General features: G+C 38.2%; 1 protein-coding gene across 1 annotated transcript; it reads right to left on the reverse strand.

Moving 5' to 3' along the window:
* Positions 1 to 16,602: 16,602 nt before the first annotated feature.
* LOC140891687 (uncharacterized) lies at positions 16,603 to 20,257 on the reverse strand. The gene is made up of 7 exons (XM_073300290.1): positions 18,429 to 20,257; positions 18,252 to 18,342; positions 17,992 to 18,149; positions 17,831 to 17,882; positions 17,675 to 17,754; positions 17,496 to 17,589; positions 16,603 to 17,394 (listed from the first exon to the last, which is right to left on the reverse strand). The coding sequence occupies exons 1-7, from the start codon at positions 19,356 to 19,358 to the stop codon at positions 16,865 to 16,867; spliced, it is 1,935 nt and encodes a 644-aa protein (XP_073156391.1). The 5' UTR covers positions 19,359 to 20,257; the 3' UTR covers positions 16,603 to 16,864.
* Between the last annotated feature and the right edge of the window lie 2,878 nt (positions 20,258 to 23,135).

The raw sequence follows: 23,135 nt of genomic DNA on the forward strand, positions 1-23,135 counted from the left end.
GCAAGGAACCGGGACACATTATGCTGCATTGTCCCAAGAAGAATGCTGCTGGACGAGTCTTTGTGATGCAGGCAGAGGAAGCAGCACCAGATACTTTGCGCATCACGGGTAATGTTATTTAAATGCATTAAATTTGTCGTATTTGGATTGCTCGATTCGGAACTACACGAGGAAACTTGTTCTTGCTTAGAGTTCGTTTCAATTTCGAGGACGAAATTCCATTTAAGGGGGAGAGAATTGTAACGCCCAGAAATTCGGCACGTAAATCCGCATGCATAACTAGGGGATTTAATAATTTTAAAATAAGGTGAAAATGTGTTAAATTAATTTTATATGTTATTATGTGAATTATATGATTTATTAGCATGTTTTAAATATTTGTTCGGCATTTAAATAGGTATGATTTGATTTATGAATTTATCTTAGAAAGTTTATTTTACGATCGCGTAGGCGGGACCGTGGACGGACGAAATATTACTTTTACACCCAAAATATTTTATGATATTTTTAGTAGCCTTAAAATATTATTTTATGGTATAATTTGAAGAAAATTAAGGTATTTAGATATATATTTAATTATGTGCTAGTTTTTACCCAAAATAAGTCATTTTAATGACTTTTAATAACTTTTAAAAATCCCCTATTTTTATATTTCGGGATTTAAGTTAAATATCCGATTTAACTATTTTGTATTTAAGAGTCTAATTTTATTTTATTCAATAATTACTTAATATCTTAACCATGTGTTATTAAAAGATTTAACCTAATCCTACCCCTTTAAAAAAAAAAAACCACGCCAAAACTCACCTAGCCGCCTCCACATTCTTCCTTCTCATCTCCCACGTTTTTACAGCAGAATCACTAGCCTCCATATCCAATTCTTCAAGGTTTTTAAATTAGTTTGAAGATCCGTTCGTCCCGGCGAGCCCGATACGTGTCGATATCAACGTTTTGTTCAAATCTTCAACAAGGCACGTTTCGAATCCCTTATTGCCCACCGTTTAAATCATAGTACACTGATTTTTACATGAGTGATCCATTAATGCATGCGTTTTTCAGTTTCGAAGGATATTTTTATTGTTCATGCATGTTTCACGTTCCTTAGCAAGATGACTCAAGTTTGATGATATTTCTGTTCTTGGCTTGATCGAGTCTGCTGCCAATTGGTTCTTGAGTCTAGGAGGGTTCCTTAGGGTCAGTTTAGGAGGGTGGTCGGGTCTTGAACCAAGCTGGAACAAGGCTGGACGTGGGTTGTGTCTCAGGAGCAACCTGCGCCGATCGGTTGGAGGAGAAGGGGTCGGGCTCTTCATGCTGAGTTTTGGCTCGAGCCAGGCCTAGTACTAAGGTTGTGTCTGGGTTCGGGGTCCTAACTAGAGTCCGTAGGGTCTGTTTTGCGGGGTGGTTCGCTCATGGATAAGGCTCGAACCCAAGCTAGGCGCGTCCTTTCTTCGGATCGGCAGATTTCCCGCAGCGGCTTCGTTGTGGGTTGGAGCTTCGGTTGGTTCAGGCAGGGTCTTGGCGTGAGCCAAGCCTGGTCCTAAAGTTGCGCCTGGACCATGAGGTGGTCCCGGTGTTGGAGCTCCGGCCGGTGGTGGCCGGAGCCGGTCAGAAAACCCTTGGCTTGGGGGCTGCGCAGGCTGCGCGGCAAGTATGGATGAGAGGGGGTCGGCTGATCCATGCAAGGCATGGGGATGGTCCAGGGCTGGTCTGTTGGAACCGGCAGGACCCTGGGGTGGTCCTGCCGGCGGCGCTCCGGCCAGGGGTGGCCGGAGCAGGGCAATAACAAGGAGGTAAAGGGCTGTTGTCGTGAGGGTTGGGTGAGGGAGAATGGGGAGATGTCGTACAGTGTGGGTTTTGGGTTTAGGCGGGTCGGGCCCGGGTTTTGGGTCCGGGTCGGGTCTAAAATGATGGGTCAAATAATTTTAGTCCGGGTCTAGATTTTTATTATTTGGGCTCGGGTGTTTTTTATTTTAATTAAATGAGAGATTAATTAACAATTAATGGGTTTGGACTTGATTAATTAATTAATTGGACTAGTTTAATGGGATTAAATAATTATGAAAGCGAGCCCACTAATTTGTCATGGACCGTGTGATCCATGAGAATTATTGGGTCAAGTGGAGTCGGGTTAAATAATTTTATCGGTCTAATTTATAATTAATGGGTAAACAATGTTTTTTTAATTAAATTTAAGTTAATTAGTTAATGGGCTTAAATTATATTTTAAGTGAGCCCACAAGTTTCTCTTGGGCTTGAGGGCCCAAGAAGCTTAATGGGCCAAGTCAGGTTGGGCTTTTGGATTTTTGAGTTTAAGTCTAGCGGTCAGCAGCTCGAACAAGTCCTTGGAAAAAATAAATGTCCGTAAATATATATTTAATTCATGCATGCATTTTTATTAGATATATAAGTATTATTTTTAAGAAAATAAATTAAATATATATTTACGGGCGAATTTCATGAAAATAAAGAAATATATGAGAATTTTTTTTATGTTCATGCATCATTAAGAATTTTTATGATAAGTTTAATTGCATGTTAAGAAAAATATATTTTTATGGAAGTTGAAGTGAAGGTGGAAAGTGATGTGGTTGGAGGCCGGGATACCTGGGCCCGGTGACCTTCCTAATGATGTATAAGTATGATGAGCCTATGGATCCAGCTGAGAGGGCTGGTGAAGTGGCAGCACAGAGGTGGAAACCCCACCGCCGCGTACGTTGGTTTATAGATTGATCAATCGATTAATATGATGCCACCGACATGGATACGACCTGTTGAGAACTAAGAAAATATGATAAGTTAATTCATGATATTTATGATGATACATGTTATAACATGATGATTAAATAGTATGATTTTATTTCATGTTTATATTCATAATATTTTAAGAGCATGCACGTATAATTATTATTCACGTATTTTATATGATGTGTGCTTGTGTGTGGTTTTATTTTGTTATATAAGGATAGAACGTGTTGAGCCTCTAGGCTCACTAGATTTAAATGGTGCAGGTGAGCAGATTATTAATGAAGTTAATGTGTTCCCGACTGGCGGCGAGGGCGTATGAGTATCCAGGCGGCTAGTACCCGTGACCATCGCTCAATTATGAATTTTATGTTGAAACTAGAACATTTATTTCCGCATATGTTTTACTATTAGATTTTTAGTATTTATTTTATAAGTTTGCATGGATTTTTGTCAAGGAAATATTATTTAGGAATTTTATTATGACAATCTTATGGATTATTATTTAGTAGTTAATGTTAGGTATTTATTTGCATGCATGTACTTCCGTTATTATTTATGTTTAATGTGTAAATTTATATTAAATTAAGTAAAGTTATTTTTAAGTATTATATATATATGTATGGGCATATATATATATATATATATTTATATTCATTATTTTATTATCAGAGAGTTTTAAAAAAAAAAAAAATTTACTAGAAGTTCTAGGATGTTTCATTTGGTATCAGAGTCTTGGTCCTTGGAGGGTTACTAGCCTGCTACACGGAGCTCAGAAGCCGCACTGCCAGTCTGTAAGTTTTAAGTGTTTTAAATTATGATTTATGCATGGGACACATGAGTTATGTTTTTATTTATTTATGAAAATGAGAATTTAAAGTTACGACAGTCTTAAAGTCAAAAATATTAGTTATGCATGGCGATTTACGTAAAGAAATATGTGGTGGTACAGAATGCCTCCGAGACCAGTGAACAGACGTGGGGGACCTCCACCTCCACCTCCACAGAATCCTCTTTCAGCATTGGAGCAGGCCAATGCGAATATGATGGCTGGGATTACTGCTCTGTTGGAGCAGCAGGCGGCACGTCCGAGGCTTTCACACGATGAGGATGTGGCTGAGCGGTTCCAGAAGAAGGGACCCAAGGAGTTTACAGGCACCACTGATCCGCTCATTGCCGAGGGATGGATCCGATCACTAGAGTCTATCTTTGACTACATGGGGATTACAGATGTGGACAGAGTCAAGTGTGCAATTTATATGATGAGAGGGGATGCAGCCTCGTGGTGGGAAGGCGCTGTTAGGGGCGTGAACCTACCTACTTTGACTTGGATAGAGTTCAGACGTATATTCTTTGCCAAGTATTTCACTGAGGATGTGCGCAGCCGCATGATCCGGGAGTTCATGAGTCTCCGTCAGGGGGACAAGTCTGTGGTGGAGTACATTACACAGTTCGAGAGGGGGTGTCGCTTCGTACCCCTTATTGCTGACAGTGCACCGGAGAAATTGAGACAGTTTGTTGATGGGCTTAGGGCGGACATCAAGCATGATGTACGCATGTTGGACGTCACCACTTATGAGGCAGCGGTGAGTAGGGCACTACGATCCGAGGAGGGTAGGAAGGATATCTTGAGGGAGCAACAGAGGAAGAGGCAGCTACAAACATCGTACCATGAGTCGTATCCACAGCAGGATGCAAAGAAGCAGTCTACTGGGCCGTCGAAAGGCCCAAATCCACTGAGACAGCAAGGAGCTATCGTCCCTCGTGCAGAAGCACTACCTCTCTGCCAGAAATGCCAGAAGCCCCATCCAGGACCGTGTATGAAGGGATCAGGCATGTGCTACCATTGCAAGGAACCGGGACACATTATGCTGCATTGTCCCAAGAAGAATGCTGCTGGACGAGTCTTTGTGATGCAGGCAGAGGAAGCAGCACCAGATACTTTGCGCATCACGGGTAATGTTATTTAAATGCATTAAATTTGTCGTATTTGGATTGCTCGATTCGGAACTACACGAGGAAACTTGTTCTTGCTTAGAGTTCGTTTCAATTTCGAGGACGAAATTCCATTTAAGGGGGAGAGAATTGTAACGCCCAGAAATTCGGCACGTAAATCCGCATGCATAACTAGGGGATTTAATAATTTTAAAATAAGGTAAAAATGTGTTAAATTAATTTTATATGTTATTATGTGAATTATATGATTTATTAGCATGTTTTAAATATTTGTTCGGCATTTAAATAGGTATGATTTGATTTATGAATTTATCTTAGAAAGTTTATTTTACGATCGCGTAGGCGGGACCGTGGACGGACGAAATATTACTTTTACACCCAAAATATTTTATGATATTTTTAGTAGCCTTAAAATATTATTTTATGGTATAATTTGAAGAAAATTAAGGTATTTAGATATATATTTAATTATGTGCTAGTTTTTACCCAAAATAAGTCATTTTAATGACTTTTAATAACTTTTAAAAATCCCCTATTTTTATATTTCGGGATTTAAGTTAAATATCCGATTTAACTATTTTGTATTTAAGAGTCTAATTTTATTTTATTCAATAATTACTTAATATCTTAACCATGTGTTATTAAAAGATTTAACCTAATCCTACCCCTTTAAAAAAAAAAAAACCACGCCAAAACTCACCTAGCCGCCTCCACATTCTTCCTTCTCATCTCCCACGTTTTTACAGCAGAATCACTAGCCTCCATATCCAATTCTTCAAGGTTTTTAAATTAGTTTGAAGATCCGTTCGTCCCGGCGAGCCCGATACGTGTCGATATCAACGTTTTGTTCAAATCTTCAACAAGGCACGTTTCGAATCCCTTATTGCCCACCGTTTAAATCATAGTACACTGATTTTTACATGAGTGATCCATTAATGCATGCGTTTTTCAGTTTCGAAGGATATTTTTATTGTTCATGCATGTTTCACGTTCCTTAGCAAGATGACTCAAGTTTGATGATATTTCTGTTCTTGGCTTGATCGAGTCTGCTGCCAATTGGTTCTTGAGTCTAGGAGGGTTCCTTAGGGTCAGTTTAGGAGGGTGGTCGGGTCTTGAACCAAGCTGGAACAAGGCTGGACGTGGGTTGTGTCTCAGGAGCAACCTGCGCCGATCGGTTGGAGGAGAAGGGGTCGGGCTCTTCATGCTGAGTTTTGGCTCGAGCCAGGCCTAGTACTAAGGTTGTGTCTGGGTTCGGGGTCCTAACTAGAGTCCGTAGGGTCTGTTTTGCGGGGTGGTTCGCTCATGGATAAGGCTCGAACCCAAGCTAGGCGCGTCCTTTCTTCGGATCGGCAGATTTCCCGCAGCGGCTTCGTTGTGGGTTGGAGCTTCGGTTGGTTCAGGCAGGGTCTTGGCGTGAGCCAAGCCTGGTCCTAAAGTTGCGCCTGGACCATGAGGTGGTCCCGGTGTTGGAGCTCCGGCCGGTGGTGGCCGGAGCCGGTCAGAAAACCCTTGGCTTGGGGGCTGCGCAGGCTGCGCGGCAAGTATGGATGAGAGGGGGTCGGCTGATCCATGCAAGGCATGGGGATGGTCCAGGGCTGGTCTGTTGGAACCGGCAGGACCCTGGGGTGGTCCTGCCGGCGGCGCTCCGGCCAGGGGTGGCCGGAGCAGGGCAATAACAAGGAGGTAAAGGGCTGTTGTCGTGAGGGTTGGGTGAGGGAGAATGGGGAGATGTCGTACAGTGTGGGTTTTGGGTTTAGGCGGGTCGGGCCCGGGTTTTGGGTCCGGGTCGGGTCTAAAATGATGGGTCAAATAATTTTAGTCCGGGTCTAGATTTTTATTATTTGGGCTCGGGTGTTTTTATTTTAATTAAATGAGAGATTAATTAACAATTAATGGGTTTGGACTTGATTAATTAATTAATTGGACTAGTTTAATGGGATTAAATAATTATGAAAGCGAGCCCACTAATTTGTCATGGACCGTGTGATCCATGAGAATTATTGGGTCAAGTGGAGTCGGGTTAAATAATTTTATCGGTCTAATTTATAATTAATGGGTAAACAATGTTTTTTTAATTAAATTTAAGTTAATTAGTTAATGGGCTTAAATTATATTTTAAGTGAGCCCACAAGTTTCTCTTGGGCTTGAGGGCCCAAGAAGCTTAATGGGCCAAGTCAGGTTGGGCTTTTGGATTTTTGAGTTTAAGTCTAGCGGTCAGCAGCTCGAACAAGTCCTTGGAAAAAATAAATGTCCGTAAATATATATTTAATTCATGCATGCATTTTTATTAGATATATAAGTATTATTTTTAAGAAAATAAATTAAATATATATTTACGGGCGAATTTCATGAAAATAAAGAAATATATGAGAATTTTTTTTATGTTCATGCATCATTAAGAATTTTTATGATAAGTTTAATTGCATGTTAAGAAAAATATATTTTTATGGAAGTTGAAGTGAAGGTGGAAAGTGATGTGGTTGGAGGCCGGGATACCTGGGCCCGGTGACCTTCCTAATGATGTATAAGTATGATGAGCCTATGGATCCAGCTGAGAGGGCTGGTGAAGTGGCAGCACAGAGGTGGAAACCCCACCGCCGCGTACGTTGGTTTATAGATTGATCAATCGATTAATATGATGCCACCGACATGGATACGACCTGTTGAGAACTAAGAAAATATGATAAGTTAATTCATGATATTTATGATGATACATGTTATAACATGATGATTAAATAGTATGATTTTATTTCATGTTTATATTCATAATATTTTAAGAGCATGCACGTATAATTATTATTCACGTATTTTATATGATGTGTGCTTGTGTGTGGTTTTATTTTGTTATATAAGGATAGAACGTGTTGAGCCTCTAGGCTCACTAGATTTAAATGGTGCAGGTGAGCAGATTATTAATGAAGTTAATGTGTTCCCGACTGGCGGCGAGGGCGTATGAGTATCCAGGCGGCTAGTACCCGTGACCATCGCTCAATTATGAATTTTATGTTGAAACTAGAACATTTATTTCCGCATATGTTTTACTATTAGATTTTTAGTATTTATTTTATAAGTTTGCATGGATTTTTGTCAAGGAAATATTATTTAGGAATTTTATTATGACAATCTTATGGATTATTATTTAGTAGTTAATGTTAGGTATTTATTTGCATGCATGTACTTCCGTTATTATTTATGTTTAATGTGTAAATTTATATTAAATTAAGTAAAGTTATTTTTAAGTATTATATATATATGTATGGGCATATATATATATATATATATATTTATATTCATTATTTTATTATCAGAGAGTTTTAAAAAAAAAAAAAATTTACTAGAAGTTCTAGGATGTTTCATTTGGTATCAGAGTCTTGGTCCTTGGAGGGTTACTAGCCTGCTACACGGAGCTCAGAAGCCGCACTGCCAGTCTGTAAGTTTTAAGTGTTTTAAATTATGATTTATGCATGGGACACATGAGTTATGTTTTTATTTATTTATGAAAATTAGAATTTAAAGTTACGACAGTCTTAAAGTCAAAAATATTAGTTATGCATGGCGATTTACGTAAAGAAATATGTGGTGGTACAGAATGCCTCCGAGACCAGTGAACAGACGTGGGGGACCTCCACCTCCACCTCCACAGAATCCTCTTTCAGCATTGGAGCAGGCCAATGCGAATATGATGGCTGGGATTACTGCTCTGTTGGAGCAGCAGGCGGCACGTCCGAGGCTTTCACACGATGAGGATGTGGCTGAGCGGTTCCAGAAGAAGGGACCCAAGGAGTTTACAGGCACCACTGATCCGCTCATTGCCGAGGGATGGATCCGATCACTAGAGTCTATCTTTGACTACATGGGGATTACAGATGTGGACAGAGTCAAGTGTGCAATTTATATGATGAGAGGGGATGCAGCCTCGTGGTGGGAAGGCGCTGTTAGGGGCGTGAACCTACCTACTTTGACTTGGATAGAGTTCAGACGTATATTCTTTGCCAAGTATTTCACTGAGGATGTGCGCAGCCGCATGATCCGGGAGTTCATGAGTCTCCGTCAGGGGGACAAGTCTGTGGTGGAGTACATTACACAGTTCGAGAGGGGGTGTCGCTTCGTACCCCTTATTGCTGACAGTGCACCGGAGAAATTGAGACAGTTTGTTGATGGGCTTAGGGCGGACATCAAGCATGATGTACGCATGTTGGACGTCACCACTTATGAGGCAGCGGTGAGTAGGGCACTACGATCCGAGGAGGGTAGGAAGGATATCTTGAGGGAGCAACAGAGGAAGAGGCAGCTACAAACATCGTACCATGAGTCGTATCCACAGCAGGATGCAAAGAAGCAGTCTACTGGGCCGTCGAAAGGCCCAAATCCACTGAGACAGCAAGGAGCTATCGTCCCTCGTGCAGAAGCACTACCTCTCTGCCAGAAATGCCAGAAGCCCCATCCAGGACCGTGTATGAAGGGATCAGGCATGTGCTACCATTGCAAGGAACCGGGACACATTATGCTGCATTGTCCCAAGAAGAATGCTGCTGGACGAGTCTTTGTGATGCAGGCAGAGGAAGCAGCACCAGATACTTTGCGCATCACGGGTAATGTTATTTAAATGCATTAAATTTGTCGTATTTGGATTGCTCGATTCGGAACTACACGAGGAAACTTGTTCTTGCTTAGAGTTCGTTTCAATTTCGAGGACGAAATTCCATTTAAGGGGAGAGAATTGTAACGCCCAGAAATTCGGCACGTAAATCCGCATGCATAACTAGGGGATTTAATAATTTTAAAATAAGGTAAAAATGTGTTAAATTAATTTTATATGTTATTATGTGAATTATATGATTTATTAGCATGTTTTAAATATTTGTTCGGCATTTAAATAGGTATGATTTGATTTATGAATTTATCTTAGAAAGTTTATTTTACGATCGCGTAGGCGGGACCGTGGACGGACGAAATATTACTTTTACACCCAAAATATTTTATGATATTTTTAGTAGCCTTAAAATATTATTTTATGGTATAATTTGAAGAAAATTAAGGTATTTAGATATATATTTAATTATGTGCTAGTTTTTACCCAAAATAAGTCATTTTAATGACTTTTAATAACTTTTAAAAATCCCCTATTTTTATATTTCGGGATTTAAGTTAAATATCCGATTTAACTATTTTGTATTTAAGAGTCTAATTTTATTTTATTCAATAATTACTTAATATCTTAACCATGTGTTATTAAAAGATTTAACCTAATCCTACCCCTTTAAAAAAAAAAACCACGCCAAAACTCACCTAGCCGCCTCCACATTCTTCCTTCTCATCTCCCACGTTTTTACAGCAGAATCACTAGCCTCCATATCCAATTCTTCAAGGTTTTTAAATTAGTTTGAAGATCCGTTCGTCCCGGCGAGCCCGATACGTGTCGATATCAACGTTTTGTTCAAATCTTCAACAAGGCACGTTTCGAATCCCTTATTGCCCACCGTTTAAATCATAGTACACTGATTTTTACATGAGTGATCCATTAATGCATGCGTTTTTTCAGTTTCGAAGGATATTTTTATTGTTCATGCATGTTTCACGTTCCTTAGCAAGATGACTCAAGTTTGATGATATTTCTGTTCTTGGCTTGATCGAGTCTGCTGCCAATTGGTTCTTGAGTCTAGGAGGGTTCCTTAGGGTCAGTTTAGGAGGGTGGTCGGGTCTTGAACCAAGCTGGAACAAGGCTGGACGTGGGTTGTGTCTCAGGAGCAACCTGCGCCGATCGGTTGGAGGAGAAGGGGTCGGGCTCTTCATGCTGAGTTTTGGCTCGAGCCAGGCCTAGTACTAAGGTTGTGTCTGGGTTCGGGGTCCTAACTAGAGTCCGTAGGGTCTGTTTTGCGGGGTGGTTCGCTCATGGATAAGGCTCGAACCCAAGCTAGGCGCGTCCTTTCTTCGGATCGGCAGATTTCCCGCAGCGGCTTCGTTGTGGGTTGGAGCTTCGGTTGGTTCAGGCAGGGTCTTGGCGTGAGCCAAGCCTGGTCCTAAAGTTGCGCCTGGACCATGAGGTGGTCCCGGTGTTGGAGCTCCGGCCGGTGGTGGCCGGAGCCGGTCAGAAAACCCTTGGCTTGGGGGCTGCGCAGGCTGCGCGGCAAGTATGGATGAGAGGGGGTCGGCTGATCCATGCAAGGCATGGGGATGGTCCAGGGCTGGTCTGTTGGAACCGGCAGGACCCTGGGGTGGTCCTGCCGGCGGCGCTCCGGCCAGGGGTGGCCGGAGCAGGGCAATAACAAGGAGGTAAAGGGCTGTTGTCGTGAGGGTTGGGTGAGGGAGAATGGGGAGATGTCGTACAGTGTGGGTTTTGGGTTTAGGCGGGTCGGGCCCGGGTTTTGGGTCCGGGTCGGGTCTAAAATGATGGGTCAAATAATTTTAGTCCGGGTCTAGATTTTTATTATTTGGGCTCGGGTGTTTTTATTTTAATTAAATGAGAGATTAATTAACAATTAATGGGTTTGGACTTGATTAATTAATTAATTGGACTAGTTTAATGGGATTAAATAATTATGAAAGCGAGCCCACTAATTTGTCATGGACCGTGTGATCCATGAGAATTATTGGGTCAAGTGGAGTCGGGTTAAATAATTTTATCGGTCTAATTTATAATTAATGGGTAAACAATGTTTTTTTAATTAAATTTAAGTTAATTAGTTAATGGGCTTAAATTATATTTTAAGTGAGCCCACAAGTTTCTCTTGGGCTTGAGGGCCCAAGAAGCTTAATGGGCCAAGTCAGGTTGGGCTTTTGGATTTTTGAGTTTAAGTCTAGCGGTCAGCAGCTCGAACAAGTCCTTGGAAAAAATAAATGTCCGTAAATATATATTTAATTCATGCATGCATTTTTATTAGATATATAAGTATTATTTTTAAGAAAATAAATTAAATATATATTTACGGGCGAATTTCATGAAAATAAAGAAATATATGAGAATTTTTTTATGTTCATGCATCATTAAGAATTTTTATGATAAGTTTAATTGCATGTTAAGAAAAATATATTTTTATGGAAGTTGAAGTGAAGGTGGAAAGTGATGTGGTTGGAGGCCGGGATACCTGGGCCGGTGACCTTCCTAATGATGTATAAGTATGATGAGCCTATGGATCCAGCTGAGAGGGCTGGTGAAGTGGCAGCACAGAGGTGGAAACCCCACCGCCGCGTACGTTGGTTTATAGATTGATCAATCGATTAATATGATGCCACCGACATGGATACGACCTGTTGAGAACTAAGAAAATATGATAAGTTAATTCATGATATTTATGATGATACATGTTATAACATGATGATTAAATAGTATGATTTTATTTCATGTTTATATTCATAATATTTTAAGAGCATGCACGTATAATTATTATTCACGTATTTTATATGATGTGTGCTTGTGTGTGGTTTTATTTTGTTATATAAGGATAGAACGTGCTGAGCCTCTAGGCTCACTAGATTTAAATGGTGCAGGTGAGCAGATTATTAATGAAGTTAATGTGTTCCCGACTGGCGGCGAGGGCGTATGAGTATCCAGGCGGCTAGTACCCGTGACCATCGCTCAATTATGAATTTTATGTTGAAACTAGAACATTTATTTCCGCATATGTTTTACTATTAGATTTTTAGTATTTATTTTATAAGTTTGCATGGATTTTTGTCAAGGAAATATTATTTAGGAATTTTATTATGACAATCTTATGGATTATTATTTAGTAGTTAATGTTAGGTATTTATTTGCATGCATGTACTTCCGTTATTATTTATGTTTAATGTGTAAATTTATATTAAATTAAGTAAAGTTATTTTTAAGTATTATATATATATGTATGGGCATATATATATATATATATATATTTATATTCATTATTTTATTATCAGAGAGTTTTAAAAAAAAAAAAATTTACTAGAAGTTCTAGGATGTTTCATGAGCTATATAGTTCGGGCATGAGATACGAATACTCTGCTCATTCCACTGATGGTTAATAATCCAAGAGCTCACTTTGGCACCTTCATGTGATTGAACACCATAAGAGAGGAGATTGGAACTCAGAGATGGAATCCATTTATCTCGTAGAATATCCACTGAATCCCCATTAGAAATTTTCCAATAAAGCCCAGAATCCAAAAGATCCTGACTCCACATCAACGATCTCCAAATAAACGACGGATTACTTCCAATAGAAGCATGCATGATGTCCACATGCTTAAAATACCGGTCTTTGAGTACCTTCGCAATCAGAGTATTAGGATTCCGAATTACACGCCACACTTGTTTTGCCAATAAAGCTTGATTGAAAACATCAAGTTTCCTGAATCCCAATCCACCCAAGGACTTAGGCTTACACAAGAACTCCCACGATTTCCAGTGCATCCTTCGTCTACCATCTTCAATACCCCACCAAAAGTTAGCGCATTCTCTTTCAATCGATTCACAAGTGGCTTTGGGAATACGGAAGCATGACATTGCATAATTAGGGATAGCCTGAAGGACCGATTTAATAAGAGTTTCCTTTCCCCCTGCTGAAAAAACTTTACTACCCCAACTCTGGATTCTGCAGGAAACTCTCTCCACTAAATAATTGAATTGGACCTTCTTACTGCGGAGTGAAAAAGTTGGCAAACCAAGATATAGATCATGCGTTTGAACCACTGGGATAGTTAGGGCTCGCTTAATACTATCTACCATATCAGGAGATGTATTAGGAGTGAAAGTAAGAGCTAACTTTTCAAAATTAATCAGCTGGCCAGAAGCTACTTCATAAGCTTTTAAACATTCCTTCACCGAAGAGCAATCCTCATATGAAGCCTTAAATAAAATAAGGCTATCATCCGCAAAGAACAAGTGGGACAAAATAGGGCAAGAAGATGCAATTCGAACCCCCTTAAACAAACCACGGTTAGCATATGAGGAGAGTATAGCAGAAAGACCCTGAGCACATATAGCAAATACATACGGCGACAGGGGATCACCTTGCCTAATACCACGACTTGGCTTCAGATTACCCACAACTTCCGGATTCAGCGCAAAAGAATAACTGACACTCGAAACACAGTTCATCACCTTTAAAACCCAATCATCAGAAAAGCCCATTTTATTCATGACTGCCTCCAGGAATTTCCATTTTACCCGGTCATAAGCCTTACTCATATCGAGCTGCATAACCATGCTTACCTGTTTTTTCTCTCCTCATCCAGTGGACTGCCTCAAACCCTAGGATAACATTATCTGAGATCAATCTTCCAGGGACAAAAGCACATTGGGTCTCATCAATGATAAATGAGATCATCGGCTTTAATCTGTTTGTAATAGTTCGAGCTATGATTTTGTAGCCGGAATTACATAGACTAATCGGCCGGAATTCCTTCACCAACATCGGATTCGCAACTTTAGGAATAAGAGTGATAACCGTATTGTTCCAGCTTTCCACCGATGAGTTCTCATTGAGAATAGCTAACGTTGCTTTGGTGAAATCTTCCCCAATAATGTGCCAATATTTTTGAAAGAAAAGAATCAACATTCCATCCGGACCAGAAGCCTTATCAGGACTCATATCAAATAAGGCAGCCTTAAGAGCTGAATCCATAAACGGCGCACAGAGCCTTGCATTCATATTATCAGAAACCACATGCGAGATGCAATTTAATACATGAAGCATTGAATCTGTGGTGGGATCAGAGGAAATAAACAAATGATCAAAATAATCAAGAATGATACCACCTAGATCCTGGACGAGGTCACCATGCGAAGAGATCAAGCCATGGATATTGTTCTGGGCCTTGCGAAGACTAGCCGATTTATGAAAAAATCTGGAATTCTTGTCACCCAACGCAAGCCAGTCCACTCTACTCTTTTGTTTCCAGTACATCTCCTCTTGAGAACATAGGATCTCAATTTCAGCTTCCAACTCTTTAATGTTATCCATCTCCAATTCCCATCTCTCGTGATGACGGAGGTCAGCTAGCTGTGCTTGTTTGACCTTAATTCTTCTAGGGAGATTCTTAAACTTCTTCGAGGCCCATTGTTGTATATGCACTGAACATATATTGAGTTTCATCACAAAATCAGTCTCAAGGTTGAGCCTCTGCCAGGCATTCAAAACAACACTTTCACATTCGAGATCTCTAGTCCACATCGCCTCAAAGCGAATCACTCTATTGCTATTAACATTTTGCCGCAGATTTAAGCTCGAATTAACTCCAAGATCCAAACATATCGGGCGGTGATCGGAGTGGTAGAAATCCAAGGACGAACACTTTGCTGTCGGGTACATCAACCTCCAACCAAAATTACCAACAAACCTGTCCAAACGTTCGAAAATCAGCCCTTCCCCAGATCTTCTATTAACCCACGTGAATACATCTCCCTCACAATGCAAGCTCTGAAGATTGCACTCATCGAGAATTTCTCTGAAGGCCTCAGTTTGAGCGGGATTTCTAAGATTACCCCCCAATTTCTCACTATCAAAACATATTTCGTTAAAATCCCCTCCAACTATCCAGTCGAGATCACTGAGCTCCTGCAAGTTGGCCAACCGCCGAAGAAGCTCCCACGAGGTATGTCTAAGCCTCGAATCCGGGTTTCCATAGAATCCAGAGAATCTCCACTGTTCATTACCATGAATCACAATACAATCTATATGCCCCTGCGAAAAAGATTTAATTGTAACCTCAAAAGGATCCTTCCAGAAGAGGCACAATCCACCACTACGACCCCGGCTATTCACCACAAAACAACCTTTAAAACCGAGGATACTTGACCACCGAGAGCTATTGATATCTCTCTTGCAAGTTTCACACAAGAACAAGAGAGAGGGTTTCTTATCGGCTATAAGCCGCTTCAATTCTCGGAATGCCCGTTGGTTCCCAAGCCTCCGGACATTCAAAACAATACAACTCATAGAGATTGGCGGGGTTGCTTAGCAACCACCGCCAAACTCGATTCCCATTTAGTTACCACATCCAATACTTGTTTTTTTACCAGCCCTCACAACATCATGGTCAACATTGTCATAATTCTCCATTACATCCCTCTTTACTCCCGTAGAGCTTTGCCTCACCTGAACTGCTACTCCTTTTGCCAATGCAGTAGCTTTTAAACTTGCTTAACTTAATTTGTTTACATAGGCTTGATGATATTCGGTTATTTCTTAAATAATTTAGTTGTGGTGTTTCATGTTATGAGAGTATTTGCAAAAGATTATGCTTTTGTAGGAGTGATAAATTTATAAATTACAAAAAAATTAAGAAAAGTCAAAAGTTGTTGGTGTTTGGAAACAAATGTGAAAATCTAAAAATCAAAATTGGGTAGTGTTTGAACATTGACTTTTTTATTAGAATCACTTTCGGAGAATCATAATCATCATATGACTAACTTTTGGATTTCAATTAAATTAAGCATAAACTAACACATAATTTGGGTTTAAAAAACACACAAAATTGATTTTTTAAGTCAAAATTTAACAATCACTTTTTTTTAGTGATTGCAAACACTCTCTGAGGCTGAAGTCCCGAGCCATTTGGTCTCATATTTGATTCTCGCTGCTTGCGGGTAGAATTCCTAATTTATTTATGTAGATTTAGTAGTTTATTTGTAATTTTTTTGCTCGAGATAAGCAAGTTTTGAGACAATGCTCAAGTCCTGTCGGTTGTGCGAACAAATTCATTATATTGGTGTACTCTGATTCCTTATTGCAATTGTTCTCTAAAAAAAAATCAAATAATAATAATAATATAATAAATTATTTTTTATTATTGTTTTAATTTATTTTTTTTTTTTAAAAAAAAAGAAATTTATAGACGGAGAGACCCACATGCTCAAATGCTCGATAATTTTTTTTTTTTTTTTTTGAGTGGACAAATGCTCGATAAATACACCAGAAGGTTGAACTAAAAATAGGCAGAGATCGCCGTCATTTCTTCTAATGAAATTAGAGATCCTCTAAAATTTTGAGAATCGCTCTAATAAAAATATGGAATAACAAAGATTTACAACTTTTAGCTAACCCTGATCTACGATACAATAATTACTTATCAAAAATGCAGGCATCTCTTGAATTATCATATTTACGAAGCTTGAACATGCATGCTTCATTTCGCGCGAACCCTTCAAAGTTCAAAGTTATGATCAAGAAAATTGCCGCGCCGCCTCCTAAGTTTTCATCGGTAATCCATAGTTATGGAATGTCTTGATTGTGCCATCCAAATTCGCTGTCACAAAAACCAGACCCCATGTCGAGGATACGATTCTTGAGCTATGGCTATGCTTACTCATCTGATGAAGATGATCCTCACCGTGATCGTTACATGGCCGAATGTCATGTTCTTGTAAATCCCACCAAGGAAGTTTTTCTTCGGGCCAAGTCATCGAGCCCTTAGCCGAGCTATCCATGGAGAACCAGTTTGCTAGAGAGAAACGTTCCGAGTCACATTCCCCTGTTGGTGTGCCAGAACCAAAACTGGCAATGTTTTGTTGTGTGTCGAAATTTGACCAGGGAATTGCTACGGATACACCCTTGGATGAGAAGTGCTCGCAAGAACGTATAGATTTAGCTTGTTTTAATGTTATGGATAAATCGTCGTAGTTCCATATATAAATCCGAGAGTCGTCTCCTGTTGATATTAGATGCCTCCCGCTTGAAGTGAACGAGGCTGATGCTTGAGCACTCGACTTTGACAAACCTGTAATGATCAAGAAAGTTCGATCAAGAACTAGAAACCAACAACTTTTTCAAGTCTTGCAAAACAATTTTACAAGAAGTTGAGTTTCAATGATTCTATACCTTCGTACTTTCGGACCACCTCGTGACCGTCAAGTATACGAATCTTGGAGTCCTCTGTCGTGATCATCACTCTTTGGGGGTCATTTTCTAGAAACTGAGCACAAAAAAGGCAACATAAACTCAACTGAATATAAGAAATTAAGCATAAACTTGTTAAATTTCTTTCATTCGAGTCATACCTGAATGCCCGTGATTCTGTTGCCAGACGATTTCTTTTTGCTAGAAACGTTTATCTCCTCATACAGCTGGAGCTCGTCGCCTGTAGAACGATATCGCAAATACTAAGAATAATTTCTACACAAACAGCTAAAAGAACATTCAAGAGAAATATGTACCTGATGTTTCGTAGAAACGACATGTACCAGAGACCGAACCAGCAATAAATCCCTGTAATCAAGAAACCATGGGAATTTGTCACGCAATGTACGTAACTACTTATACAATCATTAAATTTTATTCAACTTCAACTATGTATAACATTAACATGATTTCGCACCTCTCCGTTCGAATTGTAGCACACGGCGGTCACTATATCACGGGCATTGACCCAATCCTCAACTCTGCCAGAGGCTGTTCCCCAAATCCGGACTTTACCATCGATGGAACCACTGATGAAGTAGTTCTCATTCTTAGGATTGAATTGGACACATGTTACTACATCAACAAAAAGAACAAAAAACCGATAAGAACATATTAGCAATGCAATAAAATAAACTAAAGCACAAATTAAATCAAATACATTCTTCTGATCATTACCATAGTTGCTGTGATCGAAGACGCCTAGGCACCTGTCCGACCCGACATGCCATAACCGAACGGTTTTGTCCACGGATGCCGATAGAAGATGCTGTAACATGTAATAATACTGATTGATTAGATGCATGTATAGAAGATTAAAATAAGTATTTTGAAAATTTGCATAAAATGAATTACATTGGATGAAGACCATGTAAGGTCTAAAACATCGGCGCTGTGGCCATGAAACCTCTGCAACGGCTCCTCTTCGATATGGAAAATCTTTTCAGGGATGATGATGGAAGGATCTTTAGGCATTTTCCTTCTAGAATTTGGCTTTGTTTCCAAATCTTGGCTTCCGAAACTGCACTTCTTGGCATCACAAGAGGCTTCCGCAGAGTTAACGCGCCATACACAAACCACCCCATCTTCGCCCCCGCTAGCCAAATATTGGCCATCGGGACTAAATTTCATAGACCAAATTGCGCCAGAATGAGCTTTAAAATCTTGACCGGAATAGACAGCACTGCACTCTGTATACTTCTTTCGATGATGTTCTACTCTGATTCGATTCGTCTTAGATTCCTTAACCGATGCTCTTGTTTCCTCAGATAGTTTAAAGTCACGGTTTTTCTTGATCTTCTGTTTCAAATTTCGCCACCACCAAGCCAACTTCTTCTTCTTTTCCATATCCCGCATCAGGCTTTCTATGCAAGATTTCTTACAAGATTCACGATTTTGATTGCTTCCTCGTTCTAATTCAATGCTTAGATCATCCAACCAATCTTGATCAGAATAATCCACAGAACAATTAGCTTCACTGTTTGATTCCAGCCTCTCAAACAGTAAATTTTCGTCGAAACTGGGGCTGTATGATCCAAAAGGACTTGAAACCACTTCTGTGGATTCGTTTTCAAATTCAGATTCAACCAAAGTGGAAGAAAACTCAAGAAAGTCCATTCTGCGCAAGAAATTTTCCCTTCTTTCCTTAACACTCTGTGGTTCCCGCAGCCAAATATCATAGACTAGATTATTGCACTTCTCTTCCTTCGTAACCCAAGATTCCTCGGACATCAACCGATCCGTAGTGTCGAAGAAAATCTCTTCTCCCTCGTTAAGGCCCGGCATTTCTCGAAATCTTAATCCCTCATTAAACCAGTATATATATCCACCTATCGCAAACCAAACCAAATACCCACATTCACGGGCCGAGTTTCACTCCCTAAAAAACCCAAATCCTGATCACAATTATAATTAATTAACCCAATCAAATAGTAAATCCCAAGAATACCACCGACCCTCCCTTTGATTGTGGCTCCGAAGCTCTCCAATCACACATTGACATATACACACGCGTAAACAAATGAAGCAAACGAAGGCGCTCTAAATTTTAAATATTCCTCCCAAGTTCTCTGTATATTGACTTGGGGAAATAGTTTGAAGCAAACGGAAAGTGACCCTTTGGGGTTCGATAACAAATGTATAGAAAAACACAATCTTGGGAATAAATAATCGACAAAAATCTTGATCTTTAACAAATGGGGCATCGAGATCTGTGAACCGGAGTGGTATTTTGGGAAATTTAGCGGCGCACGAGCGGCGCCAGCATAGAAATGCTGCTGGCTGTACAGAGGCCTATATAAAGAAGGTGGTGTATGTATAGGTTTGGTGTATGCGGTGTCGTGTTCTCCAGCGCTATACGATAGCCCTCTTTATTACCGTAATTCTCCCAACAACACGATCCAAAGTCAATTCTCCAACACAAAGTTCAAGGCCCCCCCACTTCAGCATCAAATCAAAGCTGTAAAAAAAATAAAATGGAGTTAAAATAATCAAAAAATAGCCCGCCTCAGATAAAGCAGACAAAATCAAAAAGATGATTCTTGTTGTCAAAAATAAATATAGTGGGATTTTATGCATGCAAGATCACGAATGCGGATCCATTAACTTTAGAAAATCATTGATGGGGTTTTATATATATAATTGGTAGTTGAAGCGGATAATGGACACTTAATGGCCAGAAAAAAAAAAAAGAGTGAAAAGTGAGGCTTGGACATATGCAGCATTACAGGCTGTGCATTTGTTGTGTGTTTCAACTTTTTATACTAACAAAGCTGTGGAATCCAAGTTTTAGGCTTGTGTCTTCTCAGTAGCGTAGCTGTTGCTGTTGTGTAGCAGACGGAAAGTTAAAGGAATTCAAATCATTAATTTATAATCGCTCTGCCCCCAAAAATATTTACTCCAACTAATTGTAAGTTCAATATTCATTCATTAATAAATATAAATAATTAATGAAAGTATAAACGAGTTGGAACAATATCAAAGTACAACCAATATATTCGATATTTATAATAATTATGTCGTGATATTCTGCTATTTTCTCGTGAGATTTTGATATTATATCGTGAGATTTTGCATTCAATGTATCATTAGATTTGATAAATTTAAATTTTGTATTGAATTTTGTGTGGTGTAATAATTGTTGTACAAATTTCGTTCTACATGTAGCATTACTCAACCAGTAAAGATGCGGGTTAGACAAACTGTATTTTCAGTAAAAAAAAAAAAGGAATATATTTTATAAATCGATCGGATTGGAAATTTGTTTCACACAATTAACTCATAATTTTGTATATCTTGCTTGAATGAATTTATGCAATTAAATGTTGTGTATGCAACTAGGACAAAGTTTTATAGCTAGCTAGCTAGGAGTTGTCATATATTTGATTAGAAAACTAACAAACAAACAAAACCTTGCACTTAATGTAATTTATTTGATTTAGATATGAAATATATGTATTATTTGAATTTTGTCTTGATTAATACCTCATGTTATTTTGTGATCGAAATCTCGATCTTGAAAATTATTTTATTACAAGACACACTTAAATGTGGAATATCCATTAAATAGTGAATAGCAATGGAAAAAAAAAAAGTGAATAGCAATGGCGTGCAATCCCAAGATAACTAGATATTCATTACTAATTTAATTAGTATATATATATATATATATATATATATATAATTTTGATCACCTGCACCCTAGGATTGCAGGAGTAATCACTTAAACCTGGTACCGTGTTTTAGTATAAAAAAACACTAAAACAGCGCAAACAAAAAATCCTGCACCCTAAGGTGCAGGTGATCATTAATATATATATATATATATATATATATATATATATATATATATATATATATGGACGCTTATGAGAATCCCATTGCATATATACCCTCTTTTATCACCTTGTGTTTAAAATTATATTCAATAATTTTACATAAAACTTGTTAATTGAACTTCGATATTTCAACATATTTTAGTTAAAGCATCCGAATTATGCATTAATATATATGTAATTAATTCCCTTCGACATTTTTATAATCACGCGACGTACAAAATATAATCTACACTTGATTCATGATAATTGCTGCAGAACGAATAATTAATTAATATATGTCATGATAATAACGGTTAAATGAATATAACATTGTTGTTTATTATTATGTTGCAATTAATGTGACGTGGAATTAGATCACAATATATTTGTTATATTGGATCACCTTTGCATGCGTTTGTGTAGGGGGCGTGACAGACAAATTAATTAATGTTTTATTTTAGTAGAAGGCATGGTCGATTTTAATGGTCCAAATGCCAATTGTCATGCAGCTACTGATTTTTTTTAAAATAATTTATAAAAATATGTATATTATATAGTAATAAATACATTAAATCTAAAAAGCAACAGGTAGTCCCACAAATTAATATTACGTCATGCATGTCATCATCAATTTTCGATTATTGCATATAGTTTCATTTCTTCTGATCACAATAATAATAATTATTAGTTATTCATAAAAGCTTAGGCCGTAATTACTAAAGTTTTCTAAAAATTTTTATGTAATGAATTTAGAAGTTTTTGAAAACGCAATTTTAAAATTTTAGATTAAAAAAAAAAATCATCGTCGTGTTTGAGTTAAAAATTATATTGATATATAGTTGTTTACTAAAATTCTTTGTATCCCTTTAAAGCACATTAAACCATGTGCATCAAGTATCTAATTAAACCCCATATAATTATAAATTAACATATGTAGTCAACCTTTAGCTTTAATTAAAACTCTTGTTCATGCCAAATGAATTTATATATCAACACATAAATAGTGTCGAGGTTATTGTTTATGAATTTGATGATTAGTCGTCAACCATAATATTAATAAAAGTGTGTGGATCGGGAATTGAAATAAAATATTATATATATTTTTAAAAAGAACATAAACTTCAACCAACTATTGATATTTTAAGTCCAGATTTTGGGGCTTTGAATTAAATGTCACATGCAGTGCTTAGACCAAGCATTAAAGAAATATGGGCATCATAGTGTATAAAAATTTTATGTGGATAGAAATCTACAGTACTGTTTGTTAAAAAAAAATTAAACGGAAATAAATCAATCAATCTACGGGCTACGGCGGTACTAAGCTTTAAGCTTTTGTGATGTATAAATAAGAATTTTCCTAAACCTTTTACACCTAATTAATTTAAAAAATTATATATTCGCCTAAAAATTGAAAACTATAGAAACTAAATTCAATACCCTAAGATATCGTTTGGTATCATGAATGAGATGTACGATAGATGAGTAAAAACATGATGAGATGTGGATAAGCAAGACATAGTTATGAATAATATGTTGTTTTGTATGTTTTTGATTTTGTAGGATAATTTTGTTTATTCTCTTAATTATCATTGTGAATTTCACATAATTTCACTTATATGACACTTATCCTCCATTAATACCATGGTTGAGAGGTATTTGTCATCAAACCTACATCTAATCTCATACCGGACCATGAGATATCATTGGGTTAACAAAAAAATGAGAGAAACATGAGATGAGTAAAAAT

This window comes from Henckelia pumila, chromosome 3, assembly GCF_033568475.1.
Source record: "Henckelia pumila isolate YLH828 chromosome 3, ASM3356847v2, whole genome shotgun sequence".
NCBI lineage: Eukaryota > Viridiplantae > Streptophyta > Magnoliopsida > Lamiales > Gesneriaceae > Henckelia > Henckelia pumila.